The 22,211-nt window shown below is 45.1% G+C and overlaps 1 protein-coding gene across 50 annotated transcripts in view; it reads left to right on the forward strand.

The window, feature by feature from the left end:
* Positions 1 to 8,903, forward strand: part of Rims2 (regulating synaptic membrane exocytosis 2) — a 394,972-nt gene extending 386,069 nt beyond the window's left edge. For all 50 annotated transcript variants that reach the window (XM_040730506.1, XM_040730510.1, XM_040730524.1 and 47 more), the window contains 5 exons: positions 476 to 617; positions 3,554 to 3,666; positions 3,943 to 4,044; positions 5,476 to 5,615; positions 6,024 to 8,903. In XM_040730506.1, coding sequence (XP_040586440.1) covers positions 476 to 617; positions 3,554 to 3,666; positions 3,943 to 4,044; positions 5,476 to 5,615; positions 6,024 to 6,242 — 716 coding nt within the window. In that variant the 3' untranslated portion in view covers positions 6,243 to 8,903. The remainder of the gene's footprint in view (positions 1 to 475; positions 618 to 3,553; positions 3,667 to 3,942; positions 4,045 to 5,475; positions 5,616 to 6,023) is intronic.
* Positions 8,904 to 22,211: the final 13,308 nt, after the last annotated feature.

Below are 22,211 nucleotides of genomic sequence, written 5' to 3' on the forward strand. Positions count from 1 at the left end.
ACGTTCTTTGCCTTTTATATCTGTCACCATAAACATTTTTTATAAAAGTTAAAGCTAAAAATCGAGTATCCCTCACCAACTGGCTTTTTGCAAGTAATATGGAGGCCTATCTCTTTCATGAAACAAAAGGAATTGGGGGAAGGTATGCATGAATTAATTCTGCATTTCAGAATTGCAATGAAAACCAACTGAAGAGGCACAAATTGATATGGAAATTTAAGTATTACAATGAAAAGCCTAGTCTCCTCAGTTTAAGCCTTTTCGTTTCTTATGTTAATTATCGGAACACTGTTTTAAGTGGGAATAAACAGTGGGGTGTCGCAAGTCCCTTCTCCCCTTGAGAACACTCTCTCTCAGCAGTTCCTGGCATCTGCAGCCGTCTACGGGGGGCGCTCGCTCGCCGGCCTGTCCTGTAACCAGACAGCAGCGACAGAACCCACAGAACCGTGACGCCTTTGGATTTCTGTCTCTGCAGAAGCCGGGGGTAAAAAACTGCGGAGCACTGTCCAGAGAAGCACCGAGACCGGCTTAGCGGTGGAGATGAGGAACTGGATGACGAGGCAGGCCAGCCGGGAGTCCACAGACGGCAGCATGAACAGCTACAGCTCCGAAGGAAAGTGAGTGGTGAGGCCGGGTCCACGCCCTGCTCGCAAGAGCACTAACCCACAAGGCTCGCACCAGCGCTAACCCGCAAGGCTCGCACCAGCGCTAACCCGCAAGGCTCGCACCCTTTCCCTCTTGGCTGGCCGAGTCCCGAGTCCTCACTAGTTGAAGTATCTGGCTCTTTGTTTCTAGTGGATTAGCTTGGGGAAGATGAAGCGCTTTACCTCCACGGCAAGATGCTACGGCGTGACTCTCAACATGTGCTACACATAAAATAGGGTGTCCTAGCTTAAAATAATAAGATCACAGGAATCTGAACACACGCGTCACACCCTGTAGGCAAGATTAGTTTTTAGAGTCTTCAGTCTCGGGGCTGGAGAGGTGGCTCGGAGGTTAAGAATGCTGACTTACGCTCTCCCAAAGGACTTGACTCCCAGGACCCCCCACACTGGCTCACAGCTGTAACCACAGTTTGCGATCAGACACCCTTCTGTGGCCGCCTCAGGCACTGCAGGCACGTGGTGCGCAGACACGCATGCAGGCAAAACAACCCAGACCCGTAAGATAACTTAAAAATAATTTCAGTGTGAAAGAGCTTTGATTTGTTGAGAACATGCTATTGAAGAATTTATGCCCTGAAAGTTACATAGTTTACCTTCATTGCATGAAACCGTAATGAAAGACAATGGCAACAATAAGTTGGTGAGCCCTTTTTTCTCTGGGTAGCCTTCCTTTGAATCCACTCCCATAAGACACTGGGAAAGGTTTGTAAGCATGGAGTGGCCCTGTCCCCAACACAGCAGTACTGGGTGACTTCTGACCTGTTGATGGGACCCTGAGGGCATTGGGAGCGGAAGCTGAGGCTCAGGGCCTCTGTATCACCGTGGAAGTGTTCCATGCTTAGACAGCTGTAGCCAATTCACAGATTCAAAACTGTAGCAAATCTTGGCTTACAGTTAATGGCACACCCTCACGATATTTTGACCAACATAATCATTTCAATAAAGGGGAGGTACGTCATCCTACCGTTTTTAAATAGGGCTGTATTAGCAGGCTGAAGTTCTGAGATATGACGTGAAGGGAAAGAAATAGATTTTCTGATCATCAAGGAAGTCTGAAGGAAAGGGAGAGCTGAGGAGAAAGACGACCATGGCCGTGGCCCAGTCACACGCATGGGACACACTCCATACAGTGAACTAAAGAAATTTCTTCTTTCTGGAAGAAAAGTGAAAGATAAATGTGTTGAGCACTGGCCTGTGTGAACCATTGATGGGCTACAAAAATGTCTGCAGCATGGGCCCCCACCCCCACAAGTTTACAGTCTTATTATAAAGCTGCCGGAGATATAAAAATGTTGCAAGCATGACTTCCACCTCAGATGTATACCATCTAATTGGAGAAATAACATGGATACTCATAAAGTCATTCAACAAACATTACCTTCTAGTGTCCCAGACATTGTGGCTGTGAGCCATATAAGAGAATCTCATCAGAAGTTAAGACAGTGGGTTTAGGAATCGTAGGAGCCAAGATAGCAAGAGGAGATCAAAATTCTCACCTTGGTACTGGCACTTTAGATCTTGGGGTAAATTGCGTCATGCTTCTAACATGAAGGTGGTTCACCAAGAGTAACAGGTATCCGTTGAGTACAGGTTTCTAGACGGTAAGAGCCACTAGCTCTAGAGCCAACAAAAGGCTAAAGTGACCTTCACCCATCCAAAAAACAAGATAGACCTCTTCAAAAAATTTAAAGTTATAAGAAAAATACTAAAGTATGTAATAAATTGGGTAACCTAAGTGTGGGGTATGAAATAAGGTCAGGGAAATGAGTGAGGGGGGTCAACTAGACACCCCGTAAGACTTGATTTCAGGACCCTTCATCTTTTACACGCATGGGCCATCTCTGAAGAAATGAACCCTCTTACTTCCTTAGCTTTTTTAATCTTTATTACATTTTATTTAGGGTGGGGGCATGGTTAGGAGATTTCTGTCTGTCAGTGTAGGATGCTCATAGTTAATCGTGTTAGCCAACTGTGCTCCTGGAATGACCATGTGTGGCCCAGAGAAGAAGGCTAAGCCAGAGAGGCTCTTGGCTAGGCTACACTGGCACAGACACCATGAAGTTGGGTGAACTCCCAAGGGAACCCAGACACATGGAGTCTGGTGTTTAACAGCAGAACTGGGAGGAGAGGAAAGAGAAAGGCGGGGAGCTCAATCTCCCGGAAAAGATTTCTCAGGGAAGAAAGGAGGACTGATTGTGTTGCTGATGTGTCACTTCAGCGAGGACAGAGCAGTAACAGCAGGAGTTACTGCTGTGGTCACTGGCTGACAGTGACTGCTGCTGTGGTCACTGACACTGGCTGCTATCCTTGGCTGACTTCTGGTTAGAGAAATTTGAAGGATGTTGAAACACAAAGCTGCTTAGAGTTTCCAAATAAGATGGAAGAGGGGGTGTGAAGGGCTTCCCAAGGATTCAGGGGAACAAGTGGGGTGGCTCCTGGGGAGGAGAGTGCGTCAGGAAAGGGCTGTTCCTCCCTTTGTAGGATGCAATAGCAGGCAGTGTCTTTATATGCCCGTGGGAACTATCCAGTTTCTTCCAACTGTGAAAAGATAACTAATAGACTCTCTCTTAGTACGGCTAAGAGGACCAAACATGGCAAGCGTGCCATCTCAGTGTATTCTGAGCATGCAAGACAGAAATCACCTCCCCTGCCACCCAGAGCAAGCAAGAGAAGACATAGACAGAAGCCTACATGGTGTGGCAGGTGCCCCTGGTGACGGGCACAGGGACATAGAACAGCAAGATGGACCAGGACTGTGGGGTGTTTGGATGCAGTGAGCGTTAGTGGCATGTTAGTCTCACCACCATCATGAGGTCAGCGGAGGACTCAGGCTTGCCTGATAGGAGGGACGGTGGAGGATGTAATCCCACATGTCATTTCTCCTTCAGTCTGATTTTCCCTGGTGTCCGCCTGGCCTCCGATAGCCAGTTCAGCGATTTCCTTGATGGCCTGGGCCCTGCTCAGCTAGTGGGACGCCAGACCCTGGCCACTCCTGCGATGGGTAAGCGTTTCTGTCACGTGGTTCCGTTGTTTGTCCCTTAGATTACTGGAACATCACATTCCCTCCATTCCAGACTTTAACAGTAATGTTCTTAGTTTTTGTTTGTTTGTTTGTAAATCTGTTCATTTTCAAAGCAACACACTTCTGAGAACCCGTAAAGCTTAAAGAATGAGTACATCTGGGGACTTAAGAAAACATCTGGGAAATGTGTGAAGCCAGGGTCTTTGGCACGGGCCCTCCTCCTACTTCCTGTTTTTCTTCCCTGTGCGCTGCCAGGTGACATCCAGGTGGGGATGATGGACAAAAAGGGGCAGCTGGAGGTGGAGATCATTCGGGCTCGCGGCCTCGTCGTGAAACCAGGTTCCAAGACACTGCCAGGTAGAGCAAAGAGGCTTTACTGTCACTTCTCACGGTCTGTTTTGTTTCGATGCAAAAGTTACCCTTTTCCCCCTGAAATCTTCTCGATCAAGGTGTGAGTAGCTAACTCCGTTATCGTACTGCTTGGGGCCTGAAGCAGGCTGCACGTATTCTGAGGGACCTGGCAGGGATCGTAAGCTGCTACTCTATGTTATTCTTCAGTTTACCGGGAACCTCAAATTTGTCCCTAGGCATCCTTTAAGCCTAGGGAATTAGAATAGAAATAGATGAGATCCACGCAGTCCCATAAGCCTAAGAATGCTGGTTACTCTAGGACAAACATTCAGTCCTGCGGTGTGGGAGAGACTCTAGGGCTGTCATTTCCGGGCTCCCGCGGCCACTCGCGTGGCCTTCTGCATTCAGGCAAAGTGCACAGTCTGCCATCCCAGGTGTTAGCATCTCCCGGGGTTGACTGCACATGCGCCATCCATAGCGAGGCAAAATGCCTTGTCAGCCCAGGGCCCTGTGCACATGCGCAGCGTGACCATGCATTCCATAAGTATACGGGGTGTGGCCACTTAAGCGCCCTTAAGCATGCGCTAAGTGACCTATAAAAGCAGATCCACCCGCCCCACTTCTGCTCTCGTGGGGTAGGGGGGTGCAGCCGCCTCCTCGCCCCACTCTTCACTAATGAAACTCTGAAGTAGGCGCACGTTTCGCATGGAAGCATCACTAAGTCAGGGCGCTTGGCAGCAGGGAGATGTCCCAGTCTAAGTGTGCAGAGGGCGGCGGGTGCGGAATGTGACACTGAGCCCGGGAAGGACCCAGTCCCAGTCCCCGGCACCTGCACCGGCTTAGGAATCTGCATTTCCCTCCCCAGTCCTCAGCCCTCCTCGGAGGAATTCTTCCATGAAGTGTGCAGCACTGACAGAGTCGCTTTGCCCTTGTGTCGTGAATAAAGGTCTTGGGTGACTGAGTAGCCCGGGCTGCGGGGACACGCTCTTCACTAAAGGGTCTGTCCCTACCGAGCTGCCTCTCCCAGTGACTTTGGAACCCACCCCCGCCTGTCCTCATACCATTCCCAGCTAATATAATGCGCGCCTTGGGGTGGTCAAGTGAGCTCTGGGGCGAGCACGTTTAATGAGACCAAAACCTCGGTACTTTGAAGACTAAGGCCTTGCTCCCGAGTCTTGTTCAGGACCGGAAACACTTTTGCCGTATTTAATTCAGCATTTAAATCCTTACAACAAAGACATGGGAGTTAGAGAAGACCCTCAGAGGCTGTATCTACACACTTAAAGCTGAACAGCTGACAGGCATGGGTTTGACACAAGGCAGACCAGTGCCAGAGTGCTACCCACCCTTTGGTGAAGACGGGGCCATCGTTCCTGCCCCCAACGAGCTGGGCCTCTCATGGCAATGACGGTCACTCGCTCTGTTTTCTGTCCCCAGCACCGTACGTCAAGGTGTATCTATTAGACAACGGAGTCTGCATAGCCAAAAAGAAAACCAAGGTGGCCAGGAAGACGCTGGAACCCCTGTATCAGCAGCTCTTGTCCTTCGAGGAGAGCCCCCAGGGGAAGGTGTTACAGGTGTGTACCCATCGCCAGCCCCGGTGCTGGAAAGGACATCTATCATCTATTCCAGCATCTAGCCTCCCCCCTGTCCTCACGACTGACATTCCCTGTCTACCAGGAAGCCACAGCCAGGGCTGTAAAGCTCCCTGTGGTTGCCCCACTCACAGAGGACTTCACCGCAGACACACAAGTCTGGGTCACACACCAGCTTGTTTCCTGGGGTGGCTTTCAGACCGTGTGTGGTACAGTTTCCCTAATGTGACCGCGGCTCCTGGGAGCCACAGGCAACGTTGCCGTTAACCAGACTCCGCCAGCAGCAGCCCAGTCCCCAAACACATGTTACTAGCCTGCTTTGTGGCTTTGCTTGTCAGTTGTGATGTGTGTGCTTCTACTAACGCTGCTTTTTTTTTATCTTGCCGACAGATCATTGTCTGGGGAGACTATGGCCGCATGGATCACAAATCCTTTATGGGAGTGGCCCAGATACTCTTAGACGAACTGGAGCTATCCAATATGGTGATTGGGTGGTTCAAACTCTTCCCCCCCTCCTCCCTAGTAGACCCAACCTTGGCACCTCTGACAAGAAGAGCTTCCCAGTCATCTCTGGAAAGTTCTACGGGACCTTCTTACTCTCGTTCATAGCAACTGTAAAACTGTTGTCACAGCAACCAGCGATACAAAAACAGAAGAAAAAACGCACAGGTCAAAACCCCCGGTAACACTGCATGTTTGATGTCCTGTCTCCGGAGCCCACGTCTAGGGATACAAAGCGATCCTGTGTTCTCAGAGGAAGCCGTACGCATTGTGCCCTAGCACAGGCAGAGCTGCTGTGCAGAGCCGTCTGTCAGGCTTGGAGTTCAGTGACACTCGAGTTCCGGTCCAATCTGAAGCCATGGATTACTCTCAAAGAATCAGTCAGCCCTTTTCAATGGCACCTTTATATTTTTATCGGTTTGGTGGGTTTTTTTTCTTCTCCATTTATCTGACCCCAAAGCCTGTTACCCCACAGAAGCTCTACGGCCCTGAGGCCACACTGCAGGCCAGGGAGCGAAGTCCTAGGAGGTATCAGGAGAAAAGCCAGAGACCAAAGAAGTAGTCAGGGGCCCAGCCGGTCACTGCTGCCCCCTCCAGAGGGGGCCCAGCAGGGAGGTGTGGTAGGCGACTCCCGGGGAGCTCCAGGAGGCGTGTCATCCACTAATGGCCATGATGCATCGGACTCTGAAAAATCCAAATTCTGTGACTGCACCGTACTGAATGAGATTAAAGAAACCTTTTCTGCATGGACACAGATTAGCTGAATATTTAAATTATTTTCTCGGGGCTGCAACTTGCAAAAAAATAATAAAATAAAATAAAAATCAGCCATTTTCAACAATTTATATTATTTTTAAAGATAAATTTCACTAGTGCATGGTTTTAAAACGAGAGAGGATGCAACAGGGTGGTAGGGAGACACACCATGTTTATTCTTTAATCGCAGTCTGTGTTTTGGCAGACATTACAAATGAAAATATTTCTAGCAGGGACTTAAAATCCTCTTTATGTGACAATAAGTATAATGTATTCAATTTATTTCCATGTTAAATATACGATCTTACGAAGTTCGACACATGCAAATTTTTCTCATCTTCCCTCCTCCATCTCACCTGTCTTCCCATTTTGAATGTTCTCTTTCCTTTCTTCCCGAGTGAACCTTCTCCTAAAACACTACAAGTCTTTGACCTGACCCTCTGACGCCCCATATTTGATTCAGAGCCCAGGCGCGTCTGAATTTATGGGTTTCTCAGTTCTGTTCCAGAGCTTTCTTTATTTCAAGCATGTTGGAAGGATTTGGCAACATGACTTGGGACACAAAGCAAGTCAGCACACATGTGACCAAGATGTTTGGACAACTGCAGGTCATTGTACAGTGCATGGTAATTTTCTTTTTTCACCTTAAAAGTTGAGTTTACAGGAAGTCCTAAAATCATGCAGCATTGTGATTTCTAACAAATTTGTTTTTAGCACCAGCATTATTCATACAGGGGGTTAAGTATTGTTTGTAGGTCTTCGGTTTTGTTTGTTTTTTAATTTGTCAAAGGAATTTCTTTAGCTGATTTCCATTTACTATGTGAATAGAAACACTGCTAAATACATGGGGCCCTGACACGCAGGGCTGTTTATTAATTCATTTTTCTGTAGTAAAATTCAATTTTTCACAAAGTATATTTCTAAAGAAATATAGTAAGCATACATTTGCAACAGTTTTAAAGCTCCAATTTTTAGGTGACTCGAAGAGAGTCAGTCTGCCTCTAAATAGTTATTTGATGCCATCACCAAAAGCCAACATGCAAATCCCTCAAGTCAAAGCCACACCTTTGGTTTATGGGCAGTTTCAACCATTGAGTGGTACCACAAGGCCCTAGTTTCTCTCCAGATCCCTAACGAGAGGGGATTGTCACTGGTCGATGTAATAAACCACCCATCCTTTTTGTCTCTTACTGCGCTTTAACTGCACGCCCTCAGAGATCGGTTTTAACTCCTCGCAGTAATCTCTGAAATCCATCTACATGCCATTTGTTTCAAAGGAGGACATGCGCACGAAAGTATTCTCTTTGTTTCTCCTTTTGAGTCCAGTGCCGACCATTGAAAACCGTCACGCTTGATTTACGGTGCAAAAGTTAAAAAAAACCGAGCTATCACTCAAAATGCCTTCTCTTTCTGTGGTGCAACATGAACTACACTAAGACCGTGTCTTGATTTTCTGAGAGGACAGACCCAGGTGAAGTGAGAGAAAAGGGATACAATTGCCGTATTGCCGTGAGGTAAAATTGCCGTGAGGTAACGTAGACACCTGTGTACCAGCAGCGATTTGGTTTAACAGACCCGCAGCGTCTTTGGTTCTCCCTTAAAACAGACATTTGCCATGTCCCCTGACACCAACATGCAGTGGCATCATCTTTTCTGCATATATTCCTATACAAATTATTTCTAATTTTAATAAGAAGGACACGACTGTGGAATATTTGTACATACCTCTCATTATGCAGTATTTATTTTAAAAGTTGTGTACTTTTTTTTCTCTAATTTTCACACGTCTGCACCTCAACTTGTGGTTATGTCATGTAAATAGCACTATGCCAGTGACCGTTGCTGCCCTGTACATAGAACGTTTTCAAGTAAAGAGAATTCCAGTTAGGGGGAAAAAAACGGGGATGGGGAGGGGAGGGGAGGGCAGATTAGGCCTGTAACAAACACCGACTGATGTAAATCAAATTCATTCTGGTGATGGTATTTAACACTTTAAATAAAACATTTTCTTTACACGTGTTGTTCATGGCACTTTCTGGGCCGTCTCCGCTTGCATCCAGGATCCTACCTCCATCATCCCGTGAACCGAGCCATCGTCTCCAGGCAACGCCACTGCTTCTCCTACTTCCTGGTGACATGAATGGTACTAACTGTCTCCATTCTTGGGCACGACCATTTCCTCTCTTTCCAATGATTCTCTTTTATCCCAGCATCCCCCATTCCCCAGCCTCGTAGCCAACACTAGTTTTCATGTGCAAAGTACATCCCTACTGGTGAGGTATTTCTCTTGCTGCCTGAAAACTTTTGTAAGGTCCCCAGCGTTTCTTCTACATCCTCTTCCGAAAAGCCCTTCACTGTTCTTAAAACTGATCCTTCTCGATTCCTTGGTCAACAACAGCACAGTTGCAATTAAAGGTAAAGTCTTCAATTCCCACAGCAAGCACTCTGATGTCTAAGTTCCGCCACCAACAGCAAAAGTCGTTGATGCTCACTCTCGCTTGGGCTGTGACAGGAGTAGGTAAGAAATCAGTCAAGTGACATTTAAAAAGCATGTGGTCCTCACTTTTACCACCAATACGTGGTCTTGGGGGACCCTCCAGATCCAATAGTGCTTGTGAACAACATAAACTAATGATTATACACTCATTTCTAGTTTGTGAGATGTTTATTGAGCAATAGTATGGGGGATGAAGGTTTGAAAATGGCTGAACAGTTGCCCCCTGTCAGTCTGAAAATCACGTAACAAACAAAACTCTGTTCCACTCAAATTCTCCATGTGGCTCAACCCAAGCCATTTATGACCACTGGCATTCATTTCTACTACTTGGAAGTAAGAAGGTGAGACAGCTCCTCTTCTGTCATTAAATCAAAAGTTTGACCAGCAGTCAAGATTTGACATCCCAGAGACACGACGTGATTTTGGTTTTTAGTTTTGGTTTTGTCTGCTGTTTCCCCAATGTTAAGAAAAAGGTTTGCCATCTATATGTTTAATAAATATCTACCAAATGAACTTAAATTTGGTCCTTGCTTCATTTGGAAGCATTGTTCCAGGCAGAAGAGTGAAAAAAACAAACGTGGCTGCCCCCAGGGAAGCTTGCTTTCTGCAAAAGACAACCCAGGGTGAATTACAAATGTAATTATAACATTCGTAGTGTGACATCTCTAGAATCCCGAGAGAACCTACAGTGATGTGTTTAACCCGGTCAGGTAGTGGGGTTAGCTGGTGTCTGCAAACGGGTTAAATAGAATGAAGACAGAGGCAGTGCCAAGCTAGACTGGGGTGAAAATATTCTAAGCAAAGAGAAGACTGGGTAAGAAATCTGGAGGAGTTGGATCTACTACCACTGTCTCTACAGTGTCTAAAACAGTGACATTAAAAACACTTGTGAGTGAGGGTTAATTAATGAATTAATGATCCAACGAGAATAAAGGTTCTGCACTCTGGATTATTCCCGAATCAATAAAGAGTTGGTGTTGGTTTGAAAAGCTCGGTGTTTTTGTATTATTAATTTTCTTCGTAATTGTGTAGTGGGTGGAGTTTATCCACATAAGTGCGGGTGCCTTCGGGAGGCACGACACCAGACTCCTGCAGTGAGAATGCAGACAATAGTGAACTGCCTGGAAGGTTCTGGGAACCTTTGGGGCCTCAATAAGAACCATGCACACTGCTGACTGCAGAGTCATCTCTCCAGCCCCAAGAAGCTTGTTTGGATTTAATGGGAGAGAGCCAGACTTAACAATGGGATCATCGATGTGCAGATTGCTCTGCATGGCTCCATCTAAAATGGCTGCCACTTACTTCCTTACATTGCTTCCTTGTTCCGTCTTTGACCCTGAGACCATTTCCACTGAGCAGCTGAAGTCTGCCCAGCTCATCCAGGCCCTCGCCGAGCAGGTTCTTTCCAGAAAGATGACCAGCATCAACTTGAAAGACCAGATTCATGAACCTGAAATTCATGTTCAGAATTCGCATGAGGCAGAGTCAAGAGACTACAAGTCTGTGACATCATTAGGACTTTAGAGAACTAGCTTCGTGGTTTGTTTGCTTGTTTTTTGTTTTGTTTTTTGTCTTTCAGCAAAGACCCGCCAGTATTGTTCCTGTGAGCCCCGTTGTGTCCCCAACTGGTGGTGGACTAGGGGTGCAGACTTAACTGGGTCAACCCCTGTGTGTAACCTGTGAAGATTTTTTTGTTGGTGTTCTGTTTTAGTTTGCCTTGATAGCAAAGAGGCTGCCCATCTCCTCTATTGGATGCAAAAGAGAAACTCAAGACTACTGGTGACTCTACTGTCTGATGTCTATCTCATCAAAGCTGGTTTTCCACGGGAGAAGATGGAGTCTGCAAAGCCAACGGGACAGGAAGTCCTATAGCCTTCACGTTCTTAGCTCTACAGGGACTGAGAACTGACAGCCGAAGTCTTGCTCTGTCAAAAGAGTTCCTGCTGCTTGAGGTCATGTGTCCATATTAATCCATTTGTCCAGGATGAATCTGATGAAATTGTAGACCCTCTAGGAGTCATTGAGGGTCTCTGGGGCAGCCTCGTAGCACTGAGGGAATGCTAAGTGCTGGCCAACCCCTTGCCAAGTAATTTGTTTCCATGGAACGCATCCCACCCCACAGTCCCAGACTCCTGTTGTGAGATATTTGTGTCACTGTGATTGGTTCAATAAAAAGCTAAACAGCCAACAGCTAGGCAGGAGGTATGGGCAGGACTTCCGGACAGAGAGAGCTCTGGGAAGAAGAAAGGGGGAGTGGCCAGCCAGTTGAAGAGGAAGCAGGGCATACAGGAGGAGAGGTAAAAGCCGAGAGCCGTGTGGCAGCACGCAGATTAACAGAAATAGCTGAATCTCAGTTACAAGAACTAGTTGGAGACAAGCAACAAGCCTAAGCTAAGGCTGAGCTCTCATAATTAATAAGAAGTCTCTGTGACATCATTTGGGAACCAGCTGACAGGATAGAGAATAGAATTATAGAATCCCCATCCTAAAACTGAGCCTCAATCTCTCTTCAAGCATTTTATTCCTCTAATATATCACTACCATCTAGAAACACACAGAAAAGGGCTGACCCTCTGCCACAAGCTAGACCTTCAAAGGCTTTGCTGCTTTAGCTATTTCTTTTTCCCTAACTCGTAGAAAGCATAATAGCATGTCAGCAGAAGGTGCCTGCCCAGGATTAAAATAGCTGGCTGAGTTTGAACATACTCTTATCTGCTAGGTATCTAACCTTCAGAGCCTTGCTGGGTAGTGACGAGGAGCAGGACAGCAGGGGACCACACCGTAGACCAGAGGAGCTTTCTCAGGAACCTCAAGCTTTGATTCAATAGCAGGAGGCCTTGGGGGCAAAAGCGTGTGTGGCCTCGCTTGCTCTTGGTTTGTTATACAACTTGGCAGGTCGGCTTGGTGTGCAGACATGCAGGTAGGTATTGCTGGTGACACGGTTCTGAGAAATCAGCTCTTGGGTAGTTGATGGAAGAGACAAGGGGCTGACTCACCCTGAATGTCCTAAGTTTGGTAAGTGCTGAGAGTTTAGAATGTTGATGACTGACAGACCTAGGACACAAACTTGCTACCTAAGAGTGTTAGGAAAACAATCCCAAGTCCTTCAAGCCAGAAATCCAAGTTGTTTTCTTGTGGTTTTCTCAAGAAAAGGAACAGGATACAAAGAACAGAGTCTCACAACCGTGTGAAAGACAAGCCCGACAAACCAGGAATTATCTCACTCCTTAGGAACTTCACCGGTCTCCTTGGGGTACCCACAGGCACATCTTTGTCATATGTCATTTTGGGGGTTCAGTTTAGGACATTACAGTTTTAACCTCAGCCCTTATCATTCTGTGTCCAGGATACCAATGAGGGGGAGAAAGAAAGAAAGGGAAAGAGTCCCAAAAGAGTGAACCAGGAGAGAAAATATCTCAGCCCACTCCTTAGCTAGAATTTGACCTGGTTTCTATGTAGAATTTGGTCCCTGTTTGTCTCCAAGGCAATGTTATGGAATAGTCTTTTTGTTCACTGTGAAGATGGGTTACTCTCGTTGGTTTAATAAAGAGCTAATGGCCAGTAGGTAGGCAGGAAGAGGTTAGGTGGGACTTGTGAACAGGAAGAAGAAAGGGCAGAGATGACGAGGCCCAGAGTCACCAGGATACAGGGAGAAATGAGATGAACTTGCTGTGCTGCAAAAAAAAAAAGTACCAACACGAGGTAGACCGTAGATGAGAAATATGGATTAATAAGACGTAAGAGCTAATTAGAACAAACTTAAGCTATCAAGCAAGCATTAATAGTTAATAAGTCTCTGTGTGATTGGAAGAACCAGAAAGAAAATGAAAACCAAAACAAACACTTGGAGGCTTCTTTTCCGTTCCCATGTCTTCCTGAAGAGCTGTGTGGTTCTTGAAGGAAGAATCCTGGCTCACAGGGGAATGGACGCTGTAAGCCCAGGGCAGAGTCAGCCAGGGCATGGATGACCTGTCGCAAGAGGAATCGGGGCCACAGGCTCTGCAGAGCAAGGTTTCCCATTGGAACCCAGTCAAGCCATAGCAGGGACACTTGCAATGGCAACTGACAAAATCCTCCCTGTGCCCACTTCTCCTCTCTCTACTGGTATTCAAGAGACACGAATGCATCCACAGGCTGCTCAGCCCAGAAGGTGGCAGTTCCTGGGTAATACACTACAAGACAGCATGTTCCTGATGTGTGTGTGTGTGTGTGTGTGTGACAATGTAATAGTGTCAAAGACAGCCTTCTAGACTGGGAAGAAGACTTCACTCCATGCTCCCATACCAGAGAGACAGTGACCTCTCTCTGTTAGCTTCTCAGTAGACAGTACAGGGACAAACCGGCTAGTTATTTGGTTTTTGTTTTTTTTTTTAGGAAGGCAGCAAAAAGGAGGTGAGCTTTTGTTTCCTGTTTGTGTCTGTCTGGTTGGGTTTAATTGTTTGTTACTAGTAGCAATGCGTAGAACGACCCCTGCAGCCTGCTTTGGAATTTCAAGGACAAAAACCACATCTTAGTATGCAGGATTTTGTATATATGGATCTTGTCTTATGTGGATCAGGAATGACTTGTATGAAGCCATAGGTACTAAAGACACTAGGAAAGAATGGATTACTATTAAATGGATTTCTTCTTCATGGCTATTTTGAGTAAAGACGGTAACTGTAGGCAAAGAATGTTTGCCTCCTAGAAAAGGGAGGAAATAGTAGAGCACCAACTGCTAAACCATTCCTTTTGAAGCTCTTCTGATTGTCCCACTCAAGGCTTCTTGAGTATTAACTATTCAATTATTTATAGTATGTTATATTAGTTATTAACATTAATGGGGAATTGGTTCAACATTTGCCTTTACATTTTATGATAACCGCAGGATTTTATAGATGTTCTTTGTCACCTCAAAGATCACTTTAATCCTGTATTTGCTGAGAGATTTTTGGAAAGTCACAAATAGGTGTTAGATTCTGTCAAATACTTTCTCTACTTCTATTGAAGTGATCAGGTTTCCCATAATGCTCTGTTATATGGGGAATGGTACAGGTTGATTTTCCATTGTTTAACTGTTTAAATATTTGGGGGAAGCGACTTGAGTGTGGTATTGACATCATCATCTTTCTCTAAGGCTGGATTCAGTTTTGGAGTGCATTGTTAGGGACTCTTGCTTCTGAATCCACAATAGATAGTGGTCTTCAGTATTCTGTTGTTGTTGTTTTTTTGTTTGTTTGTTTGTTTGTTTTTGGTTTTTCGAGACAGGGTTTCTCTATGGCTTTGGAGGCTGTCCTGGAACTAGCTCTTGTAGACCAGGCTGGCCTCGAACTCACAGAGATCTGCCTGCCTCTGCCTCCTGAGTGCTGGGATTAAAGGCGTGCGCCACCAACGCCCATCTTCAGTATTCTGTAATGTGTTTGCTGGGTTGATATCCAAGCTGTGACAGCCTCAAGATGAAGCAAACTCTCAGTGCATGAGGTTAAAACTAATGTCTTTCTTTTTTTAAGTAGTTTATTTAACTTTATTTTATGTGCATTGGTGTGAAGGTATCAGATCCACTGGAACTGGAGTTACAGACAGTTGGGAGCTGCCACGTGGGTGCTGGGAATTGAACCTGGGTCCTCTGGAAGAGCAGCCTCTGAGCCTTCTCTCCAGCCCCCTAATACAGTTCTTAGACATCTCTAAGATCCCACACTGAAGCCATGTAGAACTGAGGTTTTCTTTATGAAAATATTTTGACTGAAAAATAAATTAGCTTAAATGTAAAATTACTTTCATATCTGTCCGATGGTATTATATTTCTTAAGGAATTTGTCAGTTGTATGTAAGTTGTCAAATTTATCTTCGTGAAAGTATTTGTAATATTTTTCCACCCCTTTGGTATCTGAAGTTATTATCTTCTTTTACTCCCCGAATGGTAATTTTTTGCTCTTAATCGGTTTTGTTAGGTGTCTGTCAATTTTGCTAATCTTCTCAATATACCATCCTGGGAATGTGTTCTGTTCCTCTGTTGCTTTCTGTGCGTTAATTTCCATTCTTGATGATTTCTTGCTTTCATAATTACCTTAAATTTGATTTGCTCTTTTCCTGGTTTCTTAATGTGAGAACTTCAGTAATTAGCGTTACATTTTCTTGTCTAATACAAACCAGAAAGCAACCCATCTCCCTCCAACCACTGAATCTGCATTTCCTAAACTTCCTCAGTTCCAGGGTTCCCCTCTGCTTACCATGCGAGACTAAACTATGCAGATGTGCATTAACGTTAACCCTTTGGGCATTTTGTTGTACGGATATTGGTTTAAACAGGAAGAACACTTCAAGAGTTTGGTCCTGTCTTCTGAGGCTGTCTTCATGTCTAGCTTGTCTGGCTGCCCCCAGCTGTTAGTCTATAAATACCAGTTTCATCCTATTCATTGGTATTATTAGTATTAGGACAAGCGATTCCCATTAATCACAACTGTATGTGTCAATTGATTATATAATCCCATCAGCTATTGCAAGGAAGGGTGAAATCTGCAGCTCTCGTTTGCACGTGGATGCATTTCTTACGCTCTATGAGCTTTCCTCATGCACTCTGAACTTCTGCTACTATGTAAAATGTACTAGCGTTAGACCTTGCTGATTCGTTAAGCCGCGCTCCGTGATGGGACAGCCCCTTCTCACTGTGTGCGTTCCTTGCAGTTGGAGTCTGCGCCGTGTTGATTCCTGTCTCTCCTTCTGGCTCAATGTTTTCATCCCACCGCTTGCTTCCAACCTGCCTGGGTCCCCTTACTGCGTCTCTTTTCAGGTGATGTGTGATTGGCTTTTGCCTTTAATCGGGTCTTTTAGTTTCTGCTTTATTTTAAATGTATGTTTAATTGTTGGTATACTTGTGTGCTGTATAGGGGAAATGCACGTGTGAAAGTGGTTGCCTGAGAGGCCAGAATGGAGTGTTGGATCCCCCGGAGCTGCAGACCATTGTGATTCTGGGAACCAAATGCGGGTCCTTTGCAAGAACCATGAGCTCTCTAAACCAGCCAGTCACCCTAGTCCACTTTCCGCCTTTTAAATGGAACAGATTAATTTATTTTAATGTAATTACTGATATGGTTGGGTATCATCTCTATCATCTTGATATTCAACTTTAAGTTTTTCAGTTGGCTGTTGGCTTTTCTCTTTTCTCATCTTTTGCATTAATTTGTGTTTTAATATTTCATTTTCTCTCCTCTATTTCCTTCGCATTAATTTTTAATCATCACTTCTAGGTAAATTACAAAATGCATCCTCAATTTATTACTGTCAGCTTGGATCGGATATTTTAATAATGTACGCAAAGGGTAAAACTATCATAATGGGAAAGTCTGCCAACCCCGCCTACTCTTTTGGCTACTTTTGTTATTTAGTTTGCTTACCTATGTAATGAAATACCATATGAATGTATCAATTTCCTTTTGGTATATTTCGCTATTATTACCTCCCATGTGTGTGTGTGTGTGTGTGTGTGTGTGTGTGTGTGTGTGTGTGCGTGTGTGTTTGCATGTTTATCATGTACACATGTACATATTAGGAACTAGTTATGAGAATTGGTTCCCTCCTCCCACTCTGTGGGTTCTGTGGACTGAACTCAAATCATCTAAAAGAACCATTACACTGGAGTCCTTTTGCTGGCCCCTTGCTTCCAATCTCAGGTATGTATGTATGTATGTATGTATGTATGTATCTGTGTGTATATGACCTGATGTATTTATATAAAATCTAGGACCCACAGATGAGTGAGGGAAAAAAATGAGCTATTTGTCTATCTGGGATTTAATAATATTGTCTTCAGTTGCATCCGTTGTTCATGCAATGATGTAATTCCATTCTTATTTATGACTGAAAAATATTCTGCCTTGTATAAGCCCCACACTTTTTTTTCAGCATCCCTCTATTGATTGACATCTAAGTTGGTTCCACGTTGTAGCAAGTGTGCATAATGCTGCAATAATCACTGCATGCCACTATTGTTGACTTTGAGTCCTTCAGGGGTGATGCATCTGGGTTATATGGGACGGATAATTCATCTTCTTTGAGGGACTTTCATTCTCATCTCCATAGTGACTGGACTAGTTTACGTTCCTTCAGCAGCATGTGACTGGGATCTCACTGCAGTAGTTTTAACTTGCGTTTCCCCGCAATGTATCGTGAGGCCAAACATTTCTTCACGCCCACTGGCCATCTGCATTCCGTCTTCTGATAATTTTTCATTTCACTGGTGCACTTCCTTGGGGGTTGGGCTGATTTCTTGCCCTTTGTGGTTCTGTGTTCTTTCATGTCCTAGATGTTGACCCTCTGTTAGCCGTATATAGGTGGAAAAGATTTTTTTTCTCCTCTTCTGTGTCTGTTCTTTGTTCAATTGTTTCCTTGAAGTTTTAAGTGATATTTTCTGTAGATAAAGAATTTGGTGATTTTTCCCTCATTTTGTAGGGTTAAAGGTGTCATTCCATTGTCTTCTGGTATGCATTGTTTGATGAAAAGTTACCCAATGTTTGTACACCTGTTTCCTGTTTCGTAACTTTAAAGACCTGTATGGATGTTTCTAGGAATAACTTCTTCGTCATTGGCTTTTATTAGTTTGACTACACTGCCCCTAGGTGTAACGAGCATTCTACCCACCAGCCTGGTCCCAGAGCTGCATCAGTCCCAAATGAACACACACGATGCTCTATTAATTATAAAGCTGTTGGCCGTTTGCTATGATTTCTTATCAGCTAGCTCTGACTTAACTGTTAACCCATAATTACTAATATACATTTTTATAAGGACTTACCTTTCCAAGGATGCAGCCTCATGTGTCCTCTTCCGTAATCACATGGCGAAGACTCACTCTAAACTACATTTCCCAGAATCCTCCTAGACTCCTAGTCCCACTAGTCCCACCTATCTTGCTTCCCTATTGGCCAACAGTGTTTTATTTACATGAATCAAACATACGCACAGAAGGACTTCCCCATCACATAGGCGTGCTTTGTGTTTTGCTTTTACGTTTCGTAGATGGCTATGTGTTCTTCTATCCCGTCAGGCTGGTTTCATCCCTACATAGGACAGGTCTGCTTAGGGTTTCAACTGTGTCTTATCCATAGCCTTTACTGTTAGGCACAACCTCACTGTAGTCACAACTGGACGTCCGTAATGTTCACTGAGCTGCCTCTGCTATTTCTTATTTTGAATTCTAACACATCCCCAGCATTACCTGTTAGTGTATAGCTTCAAGTGGTTGATCTCTAGAATGTGGATCTTCCAAACATAGTCCACCTGTTGGTGAAGAAATTGGGGTGACTGTCCTGACCTCTGGGAAGGCTGTCCCACCGAACAGCTCCCTCTGCCTATCTCCTGGGGCTTACAAGTTCCAGTTGCATCAACAGCCCACTGTTTCCTCAGACGTCTTAGTTCTGCAGTATTGTCACAGCTGTCCTTGGCTGTGCCGTGCAAGTGTCCCCAGACAAAAAGCAGTACCCACGGGCTTACCTCCCGAGTTCCCCGTTTTCAAGATCACAGCCCTCTACTGTTTATTATTTCTTGCTTGAAAACAACTGCTTCACACATACAGTTGTGTGCTTTGACTGAAAATTTTCATCACGCAATGTCCTCTAATTAAGCCAGATACCGTCTTGGCCTTCAACCGTGGCTTAATAAAATGCTCAGACACAAGTTTGCTCCAGGAATCCACGGTGGCTCTCTCACTAACACTGAGAGTTTTACTTTCTCTCTTTACCAAACTCTTTACGGTTTGGGGATCTCCACTTCGTTTCTGACTGTCCTCTAAGTCTGTTAATAATGATCCCAGGTGAGCGTCCTGGATCATTGTGAGCCAACCAAGGTCCCATCGCTACTGAAAACCCGCCATGATACATTGAAGAAGGACCCTAAAAAATTTGCATTCCCCACAAGTGTTTAGACGGAGCAGATGCGCTGCTGAAGCTGAAGGTGGCTGGTATGCTGCTCTCAAAGGGAGTCCGTACAAGCTTACCTATGCTTATGCTGCTGTCTTTGGGGAGCCATCAGTTCTGTGATAACTCATTACTCTACAAAATCCTGTCAGAGACATTCCCAGGTTTAGATGGAAGATATTACCCAGGAGCAAGGAGGTCATGAAGGACTCATTATATTAACAACGGTGGGGATTTTTCTAGAAGGAATGGCAGCAAGGAGATTTGAGAGTTTCCGTTACTAACTGTGCTGTGAATAAACAGCCGTGAGCCTGTGATTGGGGTCTGGCATTATTTCTTTAGTGACCTACACTGAGGAAAGCTAATGATAGCAAACTACAGATGTGCCTAATATCGAGTTGGTCATTATCACCAGCAGGGTATTTCTAATTCAGATAAAATGAAATTTCATAACCCAAGGGTTTTTGTTAGTTGCAAAACTGAAAGAGAGACACACACGATTGCCTTGTCTTGAAATAGCCTCCGGTTTCATCAAGATGTGAACTTCTCACATGAATTCCCTTTGCTCTGTCACAGTTCTCTGGGAATGGAGGACGCATCTTGGGGCTTCCTCACTCAACCAAGGTTTATGGAAAGTAGCAAAGGTTACCTCTGGGACTAGGGAACCCAAAGATGGTCAGGACACAAAGGCTCCATGTAGAAAAGCGTGCTATTGAACGGAGAGGATACTTCTGCAGGAATTCCCGTGATACGAAAACAAAGTAATCCTACACGAGGGCCCTAGCAACCCACCAGCGGAGTCATTTTTAGTCAGAGACGTTTCTGCTAAGGCATTGGCAGGATTTTGAAAGAGAACGTGGGCTTTGGGAGGCGTGTGTGAGAAGACAGACACAGTAAGATTCGAAGTCCGTTCAGAACATTTCAGGTGAACAAGAGAGGCAATGGCTTGAACACACATACTCCAGACACATGACAGCACTTATTATGAAGATCCGGCTCGCGCAAAGTCCTGCTGCGTGCCATCTGCAGGCTAGAGGCCCAGAGAAGTCAAGGTGAAAATTCCAAAGAAACAGAGAAGACTGATGCGGCCCAACCTGAGGCAGCAGGAGGTTGGTAGACTCTCATGCCAAGAAGCCAGGATTCTTCACTTTGCTATTCTATGCAAGCCTCCCGTAAGGTGGATGGGGCTCACCCACATGGAACGGGCTGTCTGCTTTACGTAATTCACCAATCCAAATGCTAATCTCATCCATGAACACCCTCTCGGGCATGCCCAGAAACGGTTAGTTAGTGTCACATTGACAAAGTTAACGTCCCAAAGTTGCATAGTGTTTATCAAAGTAAGTGGCTTGGTTCTCATGCCAGAGAAAGAGTAAAAAACACGGGGCTGGAGAAGAGAGGTTAGAGGACCGTGGATGCCAGATTTGCCGGGTCAAAGGCTGGGAACTGGCTCCATCGTTTGTAGGCCATTGTAGCAAAACCAAACAGACACGTAACAGGCTCTGGCCAATCTAAAGGAGGCTGCCGCGGTGCCCCAGGCTTGAGCCGACTCCCAGAATCTGCGGCCAAACCAGGCTGAGGAGGGAGGTACAAACTCTACACGTGGGCTGCTGGGCTGTGGGTAACAGGCCAACACATGATGGTCGCTCGGGGTGACACATGAGGTGACAGGTAAATGTAAGATGGTTTATTAAATCAGGCCTGATGTCCATTCGCATCTTTCTGCTCAGTGTTTCAAGTCGTGCTGTTTCCCCCCACCCCCGCTCCAAGGAGAGCTTTGGGAGCTGGAGAACGAGAGCGAGAGCCAGATAGACTCCCTGTTCCCATGAGGCTTATCTTCCAGTGGAGACCGATGTATAATAAACAAGAAAGCAAAGAAATAGACGAGTGGAAGATAATTTCTAATTATACCTAGTTCAGATAAAACCGAACAAATTATATCTAGCTCTTCCCTCTTAAAGAGAAATGACAAGGGGGAGCTATGGGCTGCAGGGTGAACCCAGACCGGGCAACACAGACTGACTCCAACCTGTAAGACAGGCTGGCCAAGCAGATACGGGACTGCAGTGTCTTCTGAGGAGATCAAGTTCTCACAGGAAACTGGGTGGGAAGGATTTTGTTTTGTTTGTTTTCTCTTGGGGGGGAGTCTGTTGTTATATCCCCCCTTTCATTTCTGATTCTGTTAATTTGGATGTTCTGTCTGTTTTAGTTTGCACAAGGGTTTGTCTATCTTGTTGATTTTCTCAAAGGAGCAGCTCTGTTTCGTCGATTCTTTATAATAGTTCTCCTTTGTTTCTATTTTACTGATTTCAGCTCTCAGTTTAGTTATTTCCTGTCATCTGCTCCTCTTGGGTGTGCTTACTTCATTTTGTTCTAGAACTTTCAGGTGTGCTGTTGGGTTTCTAGTATGAGATCTCTCCATTTTCTTTTTTAATGTGAGCACTTAGTTTGGGTATGTTATGTATTCGTTTCATTCAATTCTACAAAGTCTTTAATTTCTTTATGTTTTTCATTGACCTAGTTTTCATTCAGTAGAGAGTTGCTCAGTTTCCATGAGTCTGTAGGCTTTCTGCTGTTCCTGTTCCTGTTGGAATCAGCTTTAATCCCTTGGTGGTCTAATGAGATGAAGGGGGTTATTTGAGTTGTCTTGTATCTGTTGAGACTTGCCTTGTTGACCGAGCATGTGGTCAATTTTGGAGAAAGTTACTAGAGGTGCTGAGAAGAAGGTGTGGGCACCAAGAACATGAGAGAGGTCCTCAGGCAGGTGGCCTACTTGAAGTTCTCTGGGTTTTATCTCTATGGAGTTTTCTAAACACCCCCAGTTACCTTAGGAGACATAAGCAAACAACATGGTCTGGAAATGAGAACGGAGCAGAGTTGTCTGCTGACCTCAGGAGCTTAGGTGGACTGGTAATTTCCAGTCCATCACTTCCC

The sequence above is a fragment of the Mesocricetus auratus genome, unplaced genomic scaffold, assembly GCF_017639785.1.
Source record: "Mesocricetus auratus isolate SY011 unplaced genomic scaffold, BCM_Maur_2.0 Super-Scaffold_100023, whole genome shotgun sequence".
Lineage (NCBI taxonomy): Eukaryota > Metazoa > Chordata > Mammalia > Rodentia > Cricetidae > Mesocricetus > Mesocricetus auratus.